The sequence below is a fragment of the Cydia fagiglandana genome, chromosome 16, assembly GCF_963556715.1.
Source record: "Cydia fagiglandana chromosome 16, ilCydFagi1.1, whole genome shotgun sequence".
NCBI lineage: Eukaryota > Metazoa > Arthropoda > Insecta > Lepidoptera > Tortricidae > Cydia > Cydia fagiglandana.
The window spans coordinates 6,280,926-6,304,180 of NC_085947.1; the positions used below are offsets into that span (position 1 = coordinate 6,280,926).

At 36.1% G+C, this 23,255-nt stretch overlaps 3 protein-coding genes across 3 annotated transcripts in view; 2 read left to right on the forward strand and 1 right to left on the reverse strand.

The window, feature by feature from the left end:
• Positions 1-2,340, forward strand: part of LOC134672204 (dynein axonemal heavy chain 10) — a 119,635-nt gene extending 117,295 nt beyond the window's left edge. The window contains exons 93-95 of the mRNA XM_063530105.1: positions 109-288; positions 816-962; positions 1,495-2,340. Of these exons, the coding sequence (XP_063386175.1) occupies positions 109-288; positions 816-962; positions 1,495-1,641 (474 nt within the window). The 3' untranslated portion in view covers positions 1,642-2,340. The remainder of the gene's footprint in view (positions 1-108; positions 289-815; positions 963-1,494) is intronic.
• Positions 2,341-2,710: 370 nt separating this feature from the next.
• LOC134671847 (uncharacterized) lies at positions 2,711-4,687 on the reverse strand. Its single transcript, XM_063529700.1, has 4 exons — positions 4,530-4,687; positions 4,240-4,410; positions 3,492-3,701; positions 2,711-2,887 (listed from the first exon to the last, which is right to left on the reverse strand). Exons 1-4 carry the CDS (start codon positions 4,650-4,652, stop codon positions 2,744-2,746), a joined length of 648 nt encoding a protein of 215 aa, XP_063385770.1. The 5' UTR covers positions 4,653-4,687; the 3' UTR covers positions 2,711-2,743.
• A 3,250-nt stretch (positions 4,688-7,937) lies between these two features.
• On the forward strand, positions 7,938-19,734 carry LOC134672205 (uncharacterized). The gene is made up of 9 exons (XM_063530106.1): positions 7,938-7,990; positions 11,655-11,697; positions 13,901-13,936; positions 14,024-14,053; positions 14,750-14,776; positions 15,422-15,472; positions 16,038-16,088; positions 19,303-19,347; positions 19,682-19,734. Exons 1-9 carry the CDS (start codon positions 7,976-7,978, stop codon positions 19,732-19,734), a joined length of 351 nt encoding a protein of 116 aa, XP_063386176.1. The 5' UTR covers positions 7,938-7,975.
• Positions 19,735-23,255: the final 3,521 nt, after the last annotated feature.

The window sequence follows — 23,255 nt, forward strand, 5'->3', positions numbered from 1 at the left end:
TCGCCCAGCGGGTTGTCCGGCATCTGAGCAAAGTTCACGAGCGCCCACCAGGTGGGTTCATGGCAGTGAATGTGTTAAAAGATATCCTCAACATGAACTATCTTTCAGGCGACAAAAGAGGAGCCAATGGTAATCTGGCTCTCGGGTCTGCACATCCCTGAGTCGTACCTGATCGCGGAGGTCCAGATCGCGTGCCGGTTGTACACGTGGCCTCTAGATCGTTCTACACAGTTTACGCGCGTCACGGAATGGACCAACCCTGATGACATCGAGGAGCGGCCAACTACCGTAAGACAATGATAATTAACATTAAGCTGTCTCACTTAAACAAATTACATCAGAAGTGTTAGATTTCTAACAGGTCTTCAGATCGCGCCAATATACTCTGAACGGAAAGCACACCCAGCTCCGAGTGTTCGAGTATATGCGTGTAGTATTAACTCTTACCAACTGAATCTTAGGGCTGATTTAGACGGCGCGCGAACTCGCATGAGATTTTAGTTACATTGCGGACTGTTGGTTACGTCCAATTCAACCGACTGATCAAAACACGCAATGTTATGAAACTCGCATGAGAGTTATCGCATCGTCTAAATGAGCCCTTACTGCCGTGTAATTTTATGTATGAACATTATACCGATCATAGCATGGGCTAACGGATTTGCGAGAAAGATTCTGCGAAAATTTTCGACGTTTGTCAACACTCAATTATTTTAGAGTTATGGCACAATCATGATCGTGTTGCTGCTCTATTATACTTGCATTAGCTGGTGCATTTGGTGATATATTCAGGGTTGTACATTCATTAATTGTAGGGTTGCTACGTCCGTGGCTTATACCTGGAGGGCGCGCGCTGGGACCTCGAGGACAAATGCCTGCGCCGCTCGCACCCCAAAGTGCTGGTGACGGAACTCCCCGTCATGTACATCATACCCATAGAGTCGCATAAGGTCAAACTGCAGGTAACCAAAAACTTAGTTATCTACAATGTCACGTATCCTGACTTTGGGCAGTTTCCTGCTAGCTCACTTGAGTATAGTGTCTTACTTCATTTTCATTGATACTCTGTATCCAAGAAACGAGCTCGCTTGTAGAGGAAGGGAACCATACTACATAGGTTATCCAGTACCGTCTTTACCAAAAGGGCACACGGGGCCCGTGCCTAGGGCCCCATCCTCAGGGGGCCCCGAAGTAACAGTAACATTATATTTTATTACCCATAATAAATAGAAGATCATAGTAAAAAAAAATGTTAGTTTCATTAGCTTTCTTTACTTTACTCCAAAAGGGCCCCAAAATCTTATATGCCCAAAGGCCCCAGCATAGTTTAAGACGGCCCTGACTGTGCTCATCACACGTCGCGGTGCATATCCCCACTCTTTCTCAGCTCGAAAATGCACGAAACTGGTGCTAACCCTAACGTATGATGTGGCTTCTTATACAATGTACAGTACGCAACAAGATGAATGTAAACCAATTTCTATCCGTCGCCAGAATACGCTGCGAACCCCAGTCTACACGACATCGACGCGCCGCAACGCCATGGGCGTGGGTCTCGTGTTCGAGTCCGACCTGTGGACCGCCGAGCACGCATCCCACTGGGTCTTACAAGGCGTGTGCCTCATCATGAACACGGACTAGTGTACGTGTGGGTCTAGTGTTCCATTCCGACCTAATGTGGACCACCGAGCGATGGTTGTGGGTCTAGTGTTCGAATCCGACCTGTGGACCGCCGAGCACGCCTCCCACTGGGTCTTACAAGGCGTGTGCCTCATCATGAACACGGACTAGTATACGTGTGGGTCTAGTGTTCCATTTCGACCTAATTTGGACCACCGAGCGATGGTTGTGGGTCTAGTGTTCGAATCCGACCTGTGGACCGCCGAGCACGCCTCGCACTGGGTCTTACAAGGCGTGTGCCTCATCATGAACACGGACTAGTGTACGTGTGGGTCTAGTGTTCCCATAGACTAGGAATCCTCTAGACGGAGTTTAGAGCAATTATTTCATAAAACCGATGCTGCCAAAAATACTGGGGTGCGGGGGACGAGGTGAGCGAGACCCGTGCCGTGATCGTTAAAAGACACGGGCGTCACACAAAGACACTTTGACTCGAAAATGGAGTAAAACTACCGTATATTTGTGGCAGAGGGGGTAGCGCTACTATGCTCAGTCTGGAGGATGTCTTGTCTGTGGTTGTTCCAGTCCGATCTAATGTGGACCACCGAGCGATGGTTGTGGGTCTGGTGTTGGTTCCCATTACTCATGAAACCTTCTTGATTTATAATAATGTACACGACTCTCTCATGTGTCTCGCTCATACACAGGAGCGGCGTGGGGATCCGCATCAGTGTGATAATCGCGCAGTGTATGTTACGCATTCCGCGTAGCTTAGACGACAAAAAAAAATGTAGCAAAAACGTTGGATCCAACTTCCTACACAGTAATTTTGATCTCATAGAAATGAATGTGCAGCTACCCAATATTGACGCTGAAAAATAGCAGTCATGTCATTGGCACTAGTTTCATAGACAAGTTACCACTGCTGCTTTGAGGTTGTCAACCATTGGTTAGGTGAAGTTGTGTACATTTAGTGTAGTTTACACAGTATGTATTGGTAATACTTATATGTTATGGAGCTGTGACTGCATTTTAAGGTAAAATGTTTTAATAGTTATGTAGCCCTAATTACGATATTAATAAAGACTGATTTCGCAAAATATGTTTTATTTATAAATAAAAATTAGATAATGGTTTTAGACTTAGCTTGTGGCAGGCATAGATTATAGAATGAGGAACTCAGGAAGTCTTTGAGAGTCTGCCATTTCACCCAGCCCTTGTTCTGAAGGAATTCCTTCGTGTGCTCCTTTCCCACATAGTGTGGATCCTGAAAGTAAATGTTAAGTGTCTCAGTTTTGCTCACACTTCGTTATTTTGTTTACAATTAGCGTTTTTATGACCTATACTGAATATGTGCAAAGCCCTGTGTCATAAAAATGCAGCCAATTTTATGTGTTACTTGCTTTATGTCACTGATCCCTATTCGCTATTGGGCCCTTGATGCTCCTAAGACTTTAAAATGAAAATTTAATTTGCTTTACTTTAAAATTACTTTAATTTCGCTTCCTTTAACCATGGGTGAAAAAGTCATAGGCCAGATTCAGCCCATAATCTGTAGTTTTAGTTTTCTGCTATAAAGTCTTGGATGGTCAGACACAGATTCCACCTGCACCAGGCGTGGCTCACTCTGCGATTTCGTTGCTTTGCTACAGGTAGCTAAAAGTACATCCGTTCCACACCAATTTTGGTGGCTAGCCATTAGCCGCGCGTGGCGCTGTCGTCACCTAGCGGCCATATCTGTCCTGATCGTAACAGACGCGTTTTGTTAGAGAGTGAGTCTTCTGTACCTAATACTATTATTAATTCTGTGCCTGCACTATAAAATGACTCCAAATCTTGGTAAATTATTAGGTAGTAAAGTATAATCTTACCACAATCAATAGACTAGCTTCAGATTTGTCAATGTGAATTCCCATAATGCCCTTAGAAGAGCAGTCAACATCTCCGCCCATCATAACGGGGCTCCCGAACTTCTCAAAATGGGTCTTCAAGGTGTCCACTATGGTGCTTAAGTTATCACCTTTGTTTATGTGTATTATTTTACATGGAATGTCATATAGCTTGTCTATCACTAAGCATACCTGAAAATTATATAGAATTGAAAAAAAAACCATATTCTTTTTTTTTTTCTTTTTTTTAAGGGGTTTTGTCACGCAGTATACATGGTGACCAAAAAATAAGTACATTCCCATTGCCAGGGAGGTTTTGGGATTATATTGAGCAACTTTTACTATGGGACCAACCAAAAAAATTTACCCTCCCATAGAAAATGGACCAGCCAAAATGTAACAGCAAAACATTTTCGCGATTTCGGGGTTGGTCCCTTAGTAAAAGTTGCTCAGTAAAATCCCATGACCTCCCTGGCAACAGGAATGCACTTAGTTTTTGGCCACCCTGTATATTTTTATGTACATGACAGTTAATAATATAGCTCTACATATTAATTAACTTCCAGTATCAGTGTTAACTAAAATGATATACTAATATTTTTGCTCCATTTTTTTATTCATTGTGAATGTTAATAATTAATAATGTTCAAGTTTGCTTATGTTTACAATTGAGAAAGCCTTTTAAATGCTTGTTGTATTAAATTAAAGCAAATTTTACTTTATATCTCACCTCAAAACTGCCAATCCACTGCCTAGAACCTAAAAATGATCTAGGTTTGTCTTTCAGGTCAACTAAAACCTCTTGAATCTGTCTTATAGATGGAACCTCTACATTTTTCTGGTAATTCTGGTTTATCCAGGAGCATAGCGTTTGTAATGTTCTATAACCACATCCCCAGCCCTAGGAAATAATCAAATATTGTTAGTAAATAAGTGCGATAGGATAGATTGTAATTAATAAGTTTGTAGGTTAGAAAAGTTATACTTCAAATTTACAGTAGAATGATACATTATGCTTACCCTATCATCAAATCCATCACATAAATAATGGTAATATTCATATTTTCCAGAAATTAAATGAATATTTCCTGTTGGAAATTGAACTTCAGCGCCTTCGTGGACGTTTGACAACAAACTTGTCATTGTTTTTTTTTAAATGTCATTCCATTTCACGTGACATAAGACATAAGAACTTGGGAAATCACTCGTTATGCCATTGCCAAAAAGCATTTCCAGGTGAGTGAACAGGTTTTATTGCCCCCATGAATTTTTTGTAATAGAGTCTGGCTACTGAAATTTTACCTAAATTATTGGCGGGAAATTCAAAAAATCTTGGGCTGGTCACACTTTGTGTAGTAGGAATTATAGTTTTGATACTAGACAATATCTTTGATATTCTGTACACAAGTAAGGTACCTAAGGAAATAAGCTAAATAATCGTTTAAGTGCACTCAAAGTCAGCTCACATAATTTCTACCACTATTTAAAGTACAGTCAACGACAAATACACATGTTTACGTTCCAATATTTAGATTTTATAAATATTTTTCAGAACTTTTAATTTATCCGTTTCTTCATACTTCTTTCTTTGTCCTATTTATGAGATTCAGGCATTAATAAATTCACGTACTTAATCAAAGTAATCGGCAAATGTTAGAACTAGTACTTATAGTAAATAGTAAAATAGTTATAGAGCACCAACCTCCTAATTTGTTTACATTTGCAATTTACAACGCTACACGTCGACTTCGCACATTGTCGTAATTATTTACGAGCTTAAATAATAGTTTGTGAACCTCACTCAGATTAGAAATTATTAATATTATTTAAAATAAACCCCATAAAAACCGCAAACAATTTGAATGAATGACATAAATTGACAACTGACTTTTAGCTTTTTTTTTAAATCATAGACAATCGGTGATACAACAACGAAATATCTGTCAACAATTTTTGGCTAGCCAGACCTAGCTATATTGAATTATCGGTAAGTAGTTAATTTCTTAGCTCGGAGTAATTAACAATGGAGCCGGCATTAACAGGCGTTCCCCTCTGTCGAAAATAGGCGGCCAGTGGTCAACCACATGTCAACCATATGTATGGACTGACGTTTATCTGACATGACGTACCTATACATTTGATGTGCCCCTCCCCCGCAAAAAACGGCAGACTATTTTGTACCGAAAATTTTAGACATGGCGTCTCCATTGGTTATATCCTCTAAGTTTCTTAGATAGGTAAATTTAATTAAATTATTGTTATACGATAAGTGCCTAAAAATTTTATGGCCGCAAAATAAACCCAAACAGTTATCACAACTACTTTTTGTTAAGGCCTTATTGGAAAGTTGTTGCAATGAGTATACAGGGTGTAATCGTTAAGTGTGGCCAGGCGATATATCCGTAAATATAACAGATATCAGAAAACTTCAAATTGATATCGAAAGTGCGTTACCCAATGAGTAAAATTAAATTTATAACTTTTTTTTAAATAAAATCAGTAATATCCCAAACATTAACTTCAAACCCTCCCATACATTTAGTACGACGACTCACCCCTCAAAGAACGTCGGTTTCGTAAGAGATAAAACTGCTTGAGATTCATTATTTGTAGTCATAGTAATGTAATTTTACTCATTGGGTAACGCACTTTCGACATCAATTGGAAGTTTTCTGATATCTGTTATATTTACGCAATTATCGCCTGGCCACACTTAACGATTACACCCTGTAGAATACAATCAGGGGCAATACGTCTAAAAAAATAAGTTAAAATCGCTCACAAATAAGTAAGTATCCAATAATCAGCAGAAATTCAGACGGCTCGGCTATTATACTTATTTGTTTTCCTTGTTCATTTTCTGAGAGTTGGTTAAAAACAAGTCTGTTTCCGGAAAGCCCGTGTCAATTAACCAAAACATGTCCAATCAAGATATGTACACACAGACTACCAAAATTCCCACAATAGTAGGCATATGTATGAGGCCATAAGTTTATTGTAGATATATGTATGAGGAAGGATCACTTGTGTGTGTACCAATCGTGTGGTTACAATCAAAGAGTAAAGTAAGTATATAGGTGGTTACAATGATCAAGCAATACCAGACATCCACCATATTTTCAATAATTTCACGCATACCTACAGAAAAACACCTATGAGAAAACACTTGTGCAATAAAAATTTTTTTCAAGGTGTTTCAAAAACACATAATGTATTGTTTCCATCCGCATATATTGTAAATGGTAGGTAAGTATACATATGAAGTCATCTTCATCATTTTCTTAGCGTTGTCCTTACTTTTTGCCGCAGCTTACTTATATATGAGTTAGACCTGCCCGGGTCCGCTTGGCAACTAATCCCAAGAATTGGCATAGCCACTAAGTAGGTAGTTTTTTTACGAAAGCGACCTTCTTTTGAACGCTTTAGCATGTAATACTATATTAAAATTAAGTAAGTATAATAGGCACATATAGTCTGGCTAACCAATTTTATAATAGCGATATTCACCCTTCGCGTCTACATTTTCATTTTCCTTTTTTTTTTCTAATTTAATAAAAATTTGTTTGTCATGTCATAGTATGCCTAGATGATTACTGTGGCGAATCAATAACAACGAGTAAGGAGTACCCTTGACGACTATTTTAATTACCCGACTGCGCGACTCCAAGGGGGGTTATGTGTTTGTCAATATGATTCGTATGTTTGTTCCTTTGTTCCACTCTCGAGACCAATCTTGAATTGAGTCGCACTTCGCCAGTGTTTTTATTTGCCTACCTAATGCCATTTCTAATACAGTTGGGTTTTATGTTTTTTTTTTTAATTACTTATATAAAAAAATCGGCCAAGTGCGAGTCGGACCCGCGTTTCTAGGGTTCCGTACATAAGTCCGACTCACGCTTGACTGCACATTTATAATAGGTTTTCCTGTCATCTATGGGTAAAGAACTATTTTGTGTATTGTTTCAGAATTTTAGACCCAGTAGTTCGGAGATAAAGGGGGGGAATGATAATTTTTTTATTTTTTTCTTAAATAACTTCGAACCTATGTATTTTAAAATTATAAAAAAAATATGTCCATCTTTGGGTCACTAATTTACATATGTGTACCAAATTTCAACTTAATTGGTCCAGTACTTTCCGAGAAAATGGGCTGTGACAGACGGACAGACAGACAGACGCACGAGGGATCCTATAAGGGTTCCGTTTTTTCCTTTTGAGGTACGGAACCCTAAAAACGCATATTATACCTACAACTTTGCACGTGTTTCAAAAACTCATAATTTAGGCACATGTGTTCAATCCATAGTTTACCTAACGCTCGCATTCACAATTTGTTTGGGTTGTCAATATTAGTTCAGGTCGGGGGGTTATCCGCAAGTAGGTAGGTATATAACGGAGCACCTATGACCATCGCCTGTTGTCTTGTCTGTCTCTCTGTGCCAATTGGATATTGTCAAAAAATTATCATGAAGGCTGTAGCGGTGAGTTCGGTTTATAGATTTAGTCATTTTGATAGCACACGCAGTGCAAGTGTTATTTATATGTCATAATTTCATAGTAGTTTAACGTTTAAAATAACACTTTTAAGGTATATTCGGGTAATTACGAATGTCGAAAATCGTTGGATGATTCCGAAAACGGACTCTTATTAATGATGGAATTTTGGGTCATTTTCATCTGATTTTCGGAATTATCCGACATACGAAATTACCCGAATATATATAATTGCATGTGCTATCAAAATCGTTGCAGCCTTATCTTGGTCTAACTCTATAACATGTGAAAAACCTAATTAAGTCTGATATATATATGTTTAAGTAATATACCTAAGTATATAAAGTAAACGCCGCCGCAATGTTTCACATCTAGGGTTTCTGGTTTCTCGGCCTTTTTTATTTCTCGAGGCACGGGAATTCTCGACCAAGATTTCTCGAGTTTCTCGAGTAGTTCGAGAAAATTTGAAAGTTTCAACAAACACCATGTTATTTAAAAATTTTGCATTTTTTACAAATCAGACTCATAGGAGTCGTAGGTGAGATCAATAATCAAACAAATGGTAAAATTTTAGTTACCATGAATTGCACTTAATAATAAAAAAATCAACAACGAACAATAAAGACAATATAGCAAGCGTACGCGCCAGCGATGTGATATAATGGTGTAGTGTATTTATTTAGGTATTTTTTAAAATTTAATCAAACCACAATTATTAGGAATAGTATTTTTTAAGCAAGAATATTCAAGTCAGCATTCAAGTCAATTTAACTCGATGTGAAAACCTTATAGAAGTTTTACTATCTACGTAATATTAATAATTACTCAACGTAACAATGAAGCAGCTAAAATTGTGCTATTTTGCTTAGGAATATATCGCGATAATTTGATTAATCAACAGTAATTTAGTTTTGTAATATTTGCTACTACCTGGCCATATTAAAGACCCTAAAACGAGACGATTTCTTGAGACATTTGAGGTTAGTAGTTCAAAACATGAAAATCGGTTGATGCCAGGATGATAGAGTTAAACCAAGAAAAGTCTGCAGCGATTTTGATAGTCCGCGCAGTGCAAGTGTTATTTTATACGTCATAATTCCATAGAGGTTTGACGTCTGAGAGTCTTATCTTGGTCTAACTCTAGAGGACGGATCAAGGCAGTTTTTCATATGTTTGGTTAACTAATAAATGTTTTAGGTACTTGAAAATGTTAAAAAAACATTGTTTACGTTTATTTTACTACCTAAAGAAATACACTATAGACAGATCACGTGTTATACACGTGTTTTTTTTTTACTTATTATATACATGAGATTTATATATTTCTCGAGTTCTCGAGGCATTGAATTTTTTTTCCCGTCTCGACCAAGGACAAATTTCTCGAGATTTCCCGCCTCGAGAACTCTCAAGCAGAAACCCTATTCACATCCCAACAAGGCGTCTTGCTCAATGCTCAAGTCTTAAACTCAATGTCTTACCTTATGATGCGGAAAGCTCCAAAAACTTGGGAAGATCTCACAAATTGGATATATCTCTTTTATTTATTTATTTAAACTTTATTACACAAAATAAAACTTATCGTACAAAAGGCGGACTTAATGCCAAAAGCATTCTCTCTATTCTTTTATTACGTAGGTACCTACCTATTATATTATATCAGCGAAATATTATACTGTCCATTATTTTCTTGCAACGCTTTTTTATGGCCGGCCATTTAATTTTTGTTATCTCCAACTGTTTAGCCTGATAAGCGCCATTACTGTCAATTCGTCAATGTGAATCTCAGACATAGATACTTAATCTAATCTTTCTATTTCACATATATTTCAGGAAGCAATTACCTGAAGTGTGCGTGTTACTTTAGTAATTGTGTGAGGCTAGTTAAATGTGTTTATACTTCAACCAAGTACAAGTAAATAAGTTGTAGTAAACAGTAACAAAAATCGAGTCATTGTGAGTTGTGACCTAAGTTTCATATTTTATCAGTGAGATACGATAAGCAGAATTCATTGAACCTGTTCTACTTATTACTCATATCATAATAATTCTGCATCCGTTTTCATAGGTGTTCGTTAGTGAAAATAATCATGATTTTAAAGTTTACTCATGTGTTTGCTTGAAAACTTGAATTTTGACCTGTAGAACTACAGGTCAAAATTGACGCTTACCTACTTTAAAATTTACTAAGAATAACTTAAACCAAGGCTAATATAATTTCTTAGTACAGTTTACAATATTTTTAAGCTTTGTTCTTCTGAAAAAGGAGGCAAATGTATGAAATGTATTAATCGTGTTTGCTGATTTTTGTTCTGCGAAGTTCTGTCTAATCCAAAAAAGTGTAAATTTAAATTGTCTAGCACCACTTGCATTATCCCACTAACCCGGGGTTAACCCGTTAAACCGTTAACCCAGTGTCAAATTGTTCTGGTAACCATGGTAACTGGTTTAACCGGTTAACCCCATGTTAGTGGGATGGTGCAATTGGCGCCTGATTTAAATTAACACACTACCTACCTATTTGTCCTCGAAACTCATACTTGTACAAATATGTACCAAACAAATGTACTATTAGTATTGTTTGTATGCGCCAGCGCCGCAGCATGGTCCTTGGACGTATTGTTTTTCCCACCACTATATTTATTTTAAGGATCCTTGTTTATAGAGTGCCGATGTCACGTATGCCGTACACTTGCGTTTATTCAGAGATTTTTATATACGAGTAGATTAGAATAGAGGCCTTAAATCAACTCTTTGTTAAGGGACGCTACCTCTCGAGTTACTATTGTATTAAAAAGTATTTTTCACCACACCAGCTCGGAAAGGCTTACTTTGCACTTCAAACACTGATAGCAAAGTTGCATTTTATTCACATGTGAGGCAAAGTAATCAAATGCAAATTTTGAGTTGTTTTCTTATGTTTGCTGGTAGAATTGACTTTTAAATGATGATTTTGGATAATAAATATTTAATAACATTCATTTGGATTTGATTTGGTTTGATTTTGTTTGATATTTTACATTTAATATTTGCTTCGGGTTGGTGTGGTGAAAAATTTTGTGTTTCACTCGGGGGCAAATTTTGTTTAACCCTAGTGCTTTGAAACCCTCACAACGCTCAAGATTCCATTTTTCGAACCACTCGCTACGCTCGTGGTTCAATTTTGGAATCTTTCGCTTGCTCGGGTATCAATATTAGCACGAGCGGTTAAACAACGACTTTGCCCCCTTGTAAAACAAATAACTATAATATTACACCTCCTATACAAATCCCTTACCTAACGGGAAATGATTACGATATATTCTTTAAGGGTTAAAACATATTTTGTTCTGATGTGCACTATATTATAAGGAACTTTAGTTGATTAGTCTTAATACTTATTATTTATACACATATTCGTAGGTTACCTTAGCCGAAACCTTGATTCAAGAGGCACCCAAACAATAAGATTGCAGTCAATCTGTTTTTTATAGCGAACAGCCGCATTAGATGACACAACCGCGATTATTTCAGTGTCAAAATTTGAGAGGACTGTATCTTATCTAAAAGATAACTAGAATATATAAACAGATTCACACAGTAGCATTGGTTTAAAATATTTATAGTTCCAGTCTGAGCTGACGATTCAAAATGAATCATATTCGTGTGTTTCAGATTCTTCTTTTGGGCGCCATTGCTATGGCTTCTGCGCAAGGTGGTAAGTTAAAATTAACCTTTAATATACATAGATATACATATTAAGTTTAACAGGTCGTAAAAACAATTTTTTTTCGTCTTATATCGTTAATATCACATCCAGATCATCCAATCATGAACACGAATTTTATTGCTCTGGAATTCTCACTACTTATCTGAATTCTTCCTTGTTAGCTTATTAAATACCTGTCATATTTCTCTTACAACATGTACATATGTGTTACAATTCTACATAAGTGCCTACATAATTCTATACATATATTATTGAATTGAGGTTAGTGCAACAGAAGTAACAGCTGCCAGAAAAAACTGCACACAGAACATGCATAATTAATTAATTATTAATAATTATAGACTGTAATAATATTTTTTGGGTCGTTCCCAGTGAACGCATATATTTAGTATGGAAACCGCCTTTAGGAACATTACCGTTCAAATTCTCGGGCCCAATTAGCACACATACACAATTACGCCTACATTCAAATAAGACGACGCGCTTACAGAGCCTGTAATCAAAGCTGGTAAACGAAATAATAGTCGTCTTTATTATACTAATGGTACATAGCTAAGCGTAGATGAAATGCATATAATGTCAATAACTACCAATCAGCGACATTAATCCGCTAATAACCTTCTTGCTGTACGTACTGGCCGCTGAGAGTTCGCGGTTCATATTTGATTAGAATATGACTTGGACAGGGATAGGTTTATGCCATACATTGAAGAACCAGTCAAATAATTCACGTATAATAATTTAATGCAGATTAAAAGATAACTAGTTAAAATGTTGTTATGAAATGACAGACTAACTCAACATAAGTAAATATATCATTGTTGTATAAATGTATTCCGCTATAATAAGTATTTTGTATATTTTAGTATCAATTTGTATGGCAGTGCGAAGTTACGTTCAAGTATAGTCTGTCCGTTTTTCTAAGATAAAGTAAGTAAATGTATGGCGAACTTGATCTTAGAAATCGGACTGGCTATACAGTCTGCAAAATTTACATGGGTACACGAATCGGGTCAAAAATATTTAAACAGGCGGAGTCACAATAAATCCCCACTTCCAGTTCCAATGGAAATATTTTATATGTATATAGCCGGTCAAGCAAGTTTGTCATTAGAAAGAAAGGTGCAAAATTAAAATTTTGTATGGGACCACAGCCATTCGCGCGCTTACATTTTCAAATTTGCCGCTCTTTTCTACTGACGGAAATAGCTTGAGAGAGAACCTACATATATGTGACAGTAAACGTAGAGGGTGGATTCAAATGATCAACATTTTCAGATAATGTGTGTATTTGTTAAATTAATCCAGTGAAAGCGCGATAGAAAAAAATGTATCTACATATAGGAGACCGGGTATGATTATCTCACGGGTATATCTCGTGAATAGAACATATTCTAGATATCTTGACAGGCATCCACTCAATTTCATGTCTCTCTAATTGGACAGCTTTTTCCATAGTTCTCTGCGAATAGCATCTTGTGCGAATCTGAATGGAAAGTAATGTAAAATTACAATACCAAATTTGATTATTAATTTGAAATAACTAGGTAGTTTTTTTATAGCTCCATCTCATGAAATAAAAAAGGAAAAACAAATCTGTAAGAAGGAATTTATTACTATATTTATAATTATATAGAAAATACCGAAACTAAACACAAGTTAATAAAATCGTCTACTTTATTTGGCATAACACCATCCCTATTATCCTCGCAATTTAAAAAGTCGTATGTTGTTATGAAAGTCGTATGCAGTTGTTACGTTTTAGCCTAGCACGGTAGTATTGAAAATAAATCGTCATGTTTATTCCAAATTTTACTGAAGTTATCTGTTTACTACAAGTGAAAAGTGATTCCACTGTCCTTAGTATGAACTAAAATAACTTCTGCACCACTTCACGACACATGAAGACATTTTTAATTACAAAAAAACGTTGTTTTTATAAATCAATTTAGCCATCCGTCACTGACTGTCATCTCGGTCGAACTGAAGTTGCGAATCGAACAGTTTGTAAGCACCGCCTACAATCGAATAGTTTACGTTGGGTCATAACTGAGCGGACAGAATACTTCCATGTATATCAGTTCGCTGGTCGTTCCTCATAACTGCTACTCCTAACTTTTGCCTGATCTGTAGGTAGAATTTTTCTAAGCTGGAATAGTGATGCTGAATTAACTTGTTCTCTTTCTTCCAGTTAACGTAGTGGACAACAACCCCGGTCCTGGCCAAGGTACCAAATTGTATTACTATTATGTGTAGTCGATTTACACAAAACCTAGCTCTTCTTTTAATACCTACTTTATTTTGTTTCTTACAGTTAATATTGTGGAACAACCAGGTGATACAGGTACACTTTTTATTGACTATTCCCAAGGATATATATATAACCTCTAGCCGCCCAGAGACCTATAAGAAGGTCTCCTGTTCCATTCTAATTTGAACTTTGTGTTGACAAAATAAAATTTCATTTTGCTTGGCAAGGTTTGACGTATGGGCGGCTAGAGGATAAAACTAAGACTAAATAAAGTCTACTAAGAAACTAGCACATAAGTATCAGTGAAAGAACAAGGATCATAGTCAAATGGCGTTATAAAACTTTCAATACTACTGTGTCAAAAGATGCATGGCAGTAAATTTACTGTGACTACAAAATTTACTTTGATGATATGCCTCATGCCTCTATACTAAATTCTCTTTGCTATTACGTACATATCTGTGGCCCTAGTGAAAAAGGGTACAAGTCTCACACAGCTTAGGAGTAAAAGGGCACAGGTGTTACTTGGAACTTATGCCCATTTACAACTGCGCTGCCCGAGACTTATACCTTTTTTCACTAGGGACACAGATTATGCAATGTTGATATTATCAAAGAATTATGTTATAATAAAATGCTACTATCTGATTTGCACAGTAATGTATTTGTCACAATCGGCTTTGTTCTTTAGAAGTTTCTTTTTGTCTCTTGCTCACTTATATTCTAATCTGAATACTGTATTCTGGCGAATAAATTATTTGATTGATTGATACCTCCCTTTTATTTCAGTGAAAACAGTTGGACAACCAAATCAGGGTAAATACCTACATTACTCATAATTTATTTTATACGCCTTTATTATGTACAAACTTGCATTTAATTACTTCATCTCAGCCATAAGACGTCCATTGCTGAACATAGGCCTACCTCTTGGACCTCCCTTGGACCTGGATTTAATTACTTACCATAATAAATAGTGGTGGTCAATGAGAAAAAAAATACGGTTGACATACTCGTAAATGGTAACTTTTAAGTAATTACATATACATATACCTACCTAAAGTTAAGTTTTGGACGTTTGATGTCAATTGAAGGGATGTTTACAAAAACAACATAACTGCTTAGAGCGGTTGACACTTTTTTAAGAACATTGTTAATCGTTTCAGGTGTCAACCTGTGTAGTCAGTTATGTTGTTTTTGTAAACATCCCTTCAATTGAAAGTAACAACTCTAGTAGGGTAACCTATCTGTGGAACATTTTACAATACCTTAGTTTAATCTAGCCTGTATTGCTCAGATTATTGGGTCACTTATGTAACTATACTTTTTACGATCTGGATCTGTGGCAACGATGTGAAGCATACCTAACGATTTAAGTTAGAAAGCCCCCAAATTGTCAGAGAGACATATATTTTGGCTGAATATTTTACAATGAAATAAGCTTGTATGTTTTTATTTTAGGTGTCGATTCCAGCTTCTACAGACCTTCTGGTGGTGACAACGTTGTAATCTGTAAGACCATTATTATTATTTTTAAATTGATCATTTTGATAGAGACAAGGCAATCTACAATATCGTATATTGATTTGTATGTATTTTGATTTTATTTCGAAGATAAATAAATGACCGGCTAAGTGCTTGTAGGACCACGCATAATGAAATCATTAGGTAGGTAGTTATAGGTACTTACTTTTATTTTAAATGCTATACGTAAGCACAGAAAAAACTGTGTAATTAAATGGATTTTTGCAACGTAGGTACCTCTACGAGCTCCTTATCATCGTATAAAATGTTCATAATATAGCATTACCTACTATTTAGAAAAAAAAAAAGAAATTACCTACAGTTGGATTTAAAACCTTGTATACATCAAACCACCAAAACAAAACCTACCTACCTACCACCAAAATAGATTTTACAGCTTGGCAAAAAAGAGTAGAAATTAAAAAGTGGCAACACTGTAGTATCGTCCCTTTCAAACCAATTTGTGCTGTCACTTTTTAATTTCTACTCTTTTTTGCCAAGCTGTAACTTATTTATCTTCTACTCGTCAATATTTCTGCTATGTTTGTTTCAGCTAACCCGGATCCAGGCTTCTACCTGGGCGGTGCCAACACCGGTGCCGGTGGTGAGTATAATCATGTATGGGACATAACTCCTGCACATCGTATCAGCCAAGTAACTTTGAAAGCGGGATGATTTTTAAAATGGCAAATATACAGGGCGTTTGGGCGCGACACATCGTTTGCGTAATTTTTTTTTCACTTCTATGCTAGTTTTTCGTAAATTTCAAATTTTTACTTGCATAGTAGTAAAAAAAACCATGGCCAATTTTGTTTTTCTAGGCATGAGTAGATAGCAAATGAGTAGCAACAGTACGCAAGATGCAAATAGTGGAGATCAGCATTTTGCCAACATTGCAATTACATAATCAGTTTTTTGAACTGTAACGTTAAGATTAAGTTATGATATAAAACATAAGGATTAAGGATAATAATTTAGTTTTATAATGATTTATTCTAAGCATGTGAATTGGCTCTATCTTTTTTTGTCCTTCGTAACTAACACATTGAACTTTGATTAGGTATAAAATTAATTTAAAACATTTTTTTAACAGATGCGACTCCTCCTTCAACTATTAGTAAGTTTAACGTAAAATGTTTGTTGTGAATTGTGTTATCAGAAAAAATATTCAAAACGGGTCACTCACGTAATTTAAGTACATAGATTATCGCTCGATCAGTTTCTAGGATAACGGTCGAAAATTAAGTAAGTACCTACTGGAATCTCTATGGTTTCGGAAAAAAATCAGAGGAAGATTTTTAATCTAAGGTATTTAAATTTTTGAATGGAAAAAGCAAATACCACGGACAAAAACCGGGCAAGTGCGAGTCGGACTCGCGCACGAAGGGTTCCGTACCATAAAGCAAAAAAAACGGAGAAAAAATGCAAAAAGAAAACGGTCACCCATCCAAGTACTGACCACGCCCGACGTTGCTTAACTTTGGTCAAAAATCACGTTTTCTGTATGGGAGCCCCACATAAATCTTTATTTTATTCTGTTTTTAGTATTTGTTGTTATAGCGGCAACAGAAATACATCATCTGTGAAAATTTTAACTGTCTAGCTATCACGGTTCGTGAGATACAGCCTGGTGACAGACAGACGGACGGACGGACGGACGGACGGACAGCGAAGTCTTAGTAATAGGGTCCCGTTTTACCCTTTGGGTACGGGACCCTAAAAAAGCACATCATATAGATAATATCCAGAATGTATCATGTAACCATAGATATTCAGAATCTTAAATTCAGACCGTGGGGACTTCGTCTATTACTGGCATGCGCCTTGCTCGCTTCGATGCAACTTTCTACCCTTTTTCCCAATTTAGTTGTTTTCGTCAAATGTACACATATAGAGACTAGGAAAAGTCTGCAGAGATTTTGACAGCACACACGCACTGCCAATGTTATTTATTTATACGTCATAATTTTATAGAAGTTTGACGGTTAAAATAACACCTGCACTAGCTGCGGTGTGTCTCAATCTGTGCAGACTTTTCTTGGTCTTACTCTTTAAGATTACAAGAGTGACCCATTTAAAAAATACTTATAGAGGTTTTAAGGGAATTTTATAGTGATTGTGATATTTATTGTGCGTCGAGTCTTTTATGATTGTGTTGTGGATACTTATTGAAGTATGTATGACAGTATGTATTGACATATCTACTAAATAAGGCATAGCTGGTGGTGGTCTTGGAACGCATGTCCTAAAAGGTAAATTTATTTCTCAAATATTAAGTGACTTAAATTACTTTAACGCATTCACTGCCGGGAGCGTGGCCTAAGAACAAACTTGTATGACGATGAATGCACATGTGCGTCGGGGGCAGTGAATGTGTTAAGTAGGTACTTAACTCATTACATTTTTTTTTCGGGGCTTAGTTATGTTCTTGTTTTTTTTATGAATGTTAGTGTACGTGAATATTTATTGTTAATTGTAGTGTGTCATACTTTTCTTATTGGGATTTATAATTTTATTACAGTCCAGAACCCAGACCCAGGCTTTTATCTTCCGGGTAATAATGGTGAGTTGGGATAAAAATAACTGGCTAGAAAAAATTGAAATAATTAATTGTTTAATACAATTTATTGATTTATTTTATTTGTCATATTAATCCACAGCGGCACAGACACCATCAATAGATCCCGCTTGTAAGTATCTCTTTTTAATTATCTTAGGTACAATTTTTTATTTATGAATTATGTATGTTCATTCGTTGTTTTATTTAAAGCTGATTTTGTGTTATCTACAGTTGTGGTGGACTCTGCTTTCTATCGGCCTTCTGTTTGTAAGTAAAAAACCGGGCAAGTGCGATTCGGACTCGCGCACGAAGGGTTCCGTACCATAATGCAAAAAAAATACAAATAAAAGCAAAAAAAAACGGTCACCCATCCAAGTACTGACCACTCCCGACGTTGCTTAACTTTGGTCAAAAATCACGTTTGTTGTATGGGAGCCCCATTTAAATCTTTATTTTATTCTGTTTTTAGTATTTGTTGTTATAGCGGCAACAGAAATACATCATCTGTGAAAATTTCAACTGTCTAGCTATCACGGTTCGTGAGATACAGCCTGGTGACAGACGGACGGACGGACGGACAGCGAAGTCTTAGTAATAGGGTCCCGTTTTACCCTTTGGGTACGGAACCCTAAAAACTATATAAATAAGGTAGGTATAAATATAGTTCTAATATAAATCCTGGCCACATTCATATATATGAGGTTATGTGATTAGTTATTTGTTTTACAAGGGAGAAAAGTGGTTGTTTAACCGCTTGTGCTAATATTGATACCTAAGCAAGCGAAAGATTCCAAAATTGAACCACGAGCGTAGCGATCGCAATCGATATTTCAATCGTAATCCAGCGCGGGAACGCTGCCTGCGTGTTGGGCACCCGAGGGCACCAAGTTTTGATAGGTATTTTAATTTTTTGAGTTTTAGTTATTTTAATTGTAGTTATTTTTAGTTTTATATTCCTGTTTATGTCTTTTAGTAATTTAATTATATTAATAAATGCACTTATGTTGATGAAAATGTAATTGCGATAGTATGGCGGCCGCTATAATCTTGTGACTCTTAAAAATATTTACCTATAATAAAAATTTTTCATTGCAGATGTTTTCATTAAACTAAACACCTAAATTATTTAAGCAGTAGAAACTGATGTTGCTTTTAAATAAATATGTTCTTTGAGATAGAGCTAGTTCATGTACCATTCATAAATTTTTATTAAATTTAATTTCAAATGCCTGTTTTCTTAAATGTTTTTGTTTTACAGCACAAGATGTAGATCCCGCCTTCGGCCGTCCCACCGTCTACGGCAGTGAGTATAACCTTGTTTTTTACCCGACTGCGGCTAAGCCGAATTTTAAGGAGATAAAATTCCATATTTGAGTTCTCTGCAAGTTAGCTAAGAGAAATTAGTAGTATGTACATATGTATAAGGTAAGGTGGGGTAAGACTATCACCGGGATGAAACTATCACTTGTATGGAATCCTCATAATGTTTGTCTTGTCCCGAGCAAAATAAACTATGTTAGCCTTACCCTTGCATAAATTTATTAATTACTAGGAAAATGCTTGTTCTCATTACGCATTAGTAAGTAATTATAGTAACAATAATTATTTTAATCAAGTGTTTTTTTCTTCTTTTGCAGATCTAAGGCCCTTGAAATGTAAGCATTTTTTGATTAACTCTGAAATTAATTAATTTTCAGACACTTAAGCACATAAATTAAAACGATAACAACTTAATACCTATTTTTGTATTTTTTCTAGTTGTGTTTTTATCCTTAGAATAATAATGCAGAGCACACCTAATTTCATACAGTCAATATGTCATAAAATTTAAAGCTTTGCGACAACCGTAGTTTTTATGAGCCTTGCCCCATATTCCATAAAGAAAAAAAAACATGTTTTTTATAGGTTATCATATTTTCTTTACTATATACAATACTTATTGTAAATAGATTACATATTACAACATTTATTGTGCGCTAAGTATAAAGTGATAAATTTCTATTTCAGACCCCAACCCAGCGGCCCGCACTGGACAATAAAGCAATACCTTCAAAGGAATATCTATACAATACATAGGTAGGTAACGGAGAATTTTAAAGGACTTAATTTTAAAATAAATGTCCTTGTACTCGACATGCCAATTCCCAATAGATGGCACCCTACATATGCCTATAGATGAAAATAATGTAATGGGACCATGACCAGTACTCGAGCGTTTATCTTATTGCTCCTCTACACGATGAGCCAACGCCGGCCACTCCAAGGGACGCAGCCATGTGGTAGAATGAGATAGAAATATCACTTGCTCCCTCTGACGCATAAATGCGTCCCTTGGAGTGGCCGGCGTTGGCCCATCGTGTAGAGGAGCCATTATACCTTGTTTTTTGTCGGACAATTTTAGGTTAAGTACGAGTATAAGCAGATATCGTAAATTTTATAGCATTTTTGGTGCAGCGGAGTGGTGTTAACGGAACTGGTATAGATAATTCCAACTGAAATAGTAAACTAAGGTTAATATTAACGTAATTAACACTAATTAATCATTAGGGTTTAAATTGTTTATACCAATTCCGTTAACACCACTCCACTGCACCGAAAATGCTATACAATTTACGATGTCTGGTTATAACTAGTTATAAGAAACATGTGAATGTTGAAATGTTCGAATTAAGCTGTGAGTGACTCGTATGCATATTTTTATCACATTTTATTATTTAAACATTTAACTATGCTTTTTTGTTCTAGATAAATCCCATGGAGCGTGCAAATGGCAATCATCTTGAATTTAGAATTTTTAATTTATACGTTAATTAACGTACGATGTTTTATGTAATTATAATGATTAAAATTAAACGCTTATTTTTTATCACCGAAGTATTACTTTCTACAGTAATACAATAGGTATTTTGTGATTGCAATATGATTTGAATGTAATAAAAATTCCGAACCCGTATATAAACTATTGTTTTTTTTTCTCTTCGCCATTGAATTATTCTAGCCAGAATTAATTGGAAGCCCTCAATATACTAGAAGTCGAGTCATATAGGTGCAGTAATTGATTAGAAAACCTTTTTCATAGAGGTCCTGGGTCCAATATATCAGGCCACCCAAGAGCGGACCCCGGGCGATGCAAGCGGTGTGACGGCACTGGGCTATGTTCAGGGATGTGAAACTCCTCCCTTCGGGCAAACTCGGCTCCGTTCGGCTCAGCATTACTCCGAGCAATTATTAGGGTTGATGGGATGCAACAAGAGAATACGCTAAGACGCAGGGAGTAATTAAACTAGTTAATTATTTTGTGTCCGAGCCGTGACACGTGACAGTAATTACAATACTCACTGTCATCGGTAATAAGCGATTGAATTGTTCTATTGTTCATTTTTTGTCATTTATCGACATATTATGTTATCGACTATGGCACGCAGTCGGTTTCACTTGTCCCACGTGTTATTCTATAATATGACAGTACTTACCTAGAATGTGAAAATGAGCACAATATGGATCGCATCACACGACGTTGTATTATATTTACCTATATGCAGGAGGATATACTTACTTATTACTACAGTGGAACCTGGATAATTGCAATCTCAAGGGACCGGCCAGTTTTTGTCAATTAACCAGGTTTTTCATTTATGCAGGTCGTGTCAATTAACGAGGTTCAAAAAATCGTTGTGTCAATTAGAGAGGTTTTCGTTAATAGAGGTTGCGTTCTGACAAATTTCTTTTATGGAGGTGCAAATAACCATTTAAAGTAGATTTACACGCTTACGTTCTGGGTTTTTGGTCTATATATTGCTTCTGTCTATACTTGTACTTTTACACTACATTAATTACTACTTTATTTTCTTATCATTTGGGTTTAAAAAATTCCCTTGAATTGTAGAAGAAAGTTTTATTAGAATTTAAAAAGCATAAGTACTTTGTTTTTTATTATTCAAAACTATGTCACCTACTACAGGCTGTGATAGATACCCAATAAATAAATTAAATTCTGGATGGAGATATAAATAAAATGGTCATTTCTATTAAAATATTGTTTCTGCTGTCTACAACTACATTATTTCAATTACAGAGGTAATAAGTAAGACTCGTTTCAATAATAGAGGTAAAAACAAGAGCAACAATAACGGATTTTTTTTAGCACAGTGTCAATTATAGAGGTCTTAAGTTGCGATGTAGTCAATTACAGAGGCAAAATTACGAAAAGCACTAAAATCTAAATTGTAATTATAGAGGTTCCAAAATTTCAATTATAGAGGCCTTTTGGTCTTAAGGGACCGGGACCGGACTTTTGGTTTCAATTATTGAGGTTTTCCATTTATCCAGGTGCCAATTAACCAGGTTTCACTGTATTAGGGAATTTTCACCTAAAATTGACCTATTTACTTTTTTTCGAAAATCCATCAACTTTTGGGTTATTTCTACTCAGAATCACGAGAAATATCGATTAAAAAAAATGTGTCCCAGAAAAATTACAGTTGTGTATCGCATTTTCACATACATTTTGTATGGACCGTTACAAAACTGACACCTAAAATTTGTATGAAAAACTGGGGACATCTTTTTTTCTTTGTCTCATTCAACAGTATACTCGTGATTCTAAATAACCCAAAACTTGATGGTTTCCCGAAAAAAAAGTAAATGGTACCATGTAATAGAACATGATACCTATCGTCAAAGCATGAACCACGAGTTGGATGTACTCATAGAGCACGAGAACATCGTCAGGTTCTCTAAGTCACAGCGGCTGAAATGGGCGGGTCACCTTGAAAGGATGCCGGACAAGAGGGCACCAAAAGTCATGACAAGGTGGACGCCGCAACAAAAAAGACCGAAAGGCGGGCCTAAGAAGCGTTGGATAGATTGTGTAGAAGAAGATCTTAGAAAGATGGGAAAGTTTACCAACTGGAAGAAGGTCGCCAGGCACCGCGACAACTGGAGGAAGATTGTGGAGGAGGCCAAGACCAACAAAGGGTTGTAGCGCCAACGTAAGTAAGTAAGTAGGTACCATTTTTTTAAACCCCAAAAAAAAACTAGAAGACATATAAGGTTTACTCGGGTAATTCCGAATGTCAAAAACTGTCGGATAATTCCGAAAAGAGACTCTTATTATGATGGAATTTAGGGTGATTTTCATCTGAATTTCGGAATTATCCGACATTCGGTATTACCCGAATACACCTTATACGAGTAATATACGATATACGT

What these genes read in the sequence shown, in the direction of transcription:
- LOC134671847 (XM_063529700.1), bottom strand. Translation starts at nt 4,652, where the DNA reads ATGACAAGTTTGTTGTCAAACGTCCACGAAGGCGCTGAAGTTCAATTT. An exon ending in GTGATGGATTTGATGATAGG is followed by an intron (nt 4,411 to 4,529) that starts GTAAGCATAATG and finishes ATTATTTCCTAG; the next exon opens with GGCTGGGGATGTGGTTATAG. An exon ending in AGTGGATTGGCAGTTTTGAG is followed by an intron (nt 3,702 to 4,239) that starts GTGAGATATAAA and finishes TATAATTTTCAG; the next exon opens with GTATGCTTAGTGATAGACAA.
- LOC134672205 (XM_063530106.1), top strand. An exon ending in TATGGCTTCTGCGCAAGGTG is followed by an intron (nt 11,698 to 13,900) that starts GTAAGTTAAAAT and finishes TCTTTCTTCCAG; the next exon opens with TTAACGTAGTGGACAACAAC. An exon ending in TGCCAACACCGGTGCCGGTG is followed by an intron (nt 16,089 to 19,302) that starts GTGAGTATAATC and finishes TTTGTTTTACAG; the next exon opens with CACAAGATGTAGATCCCGCC.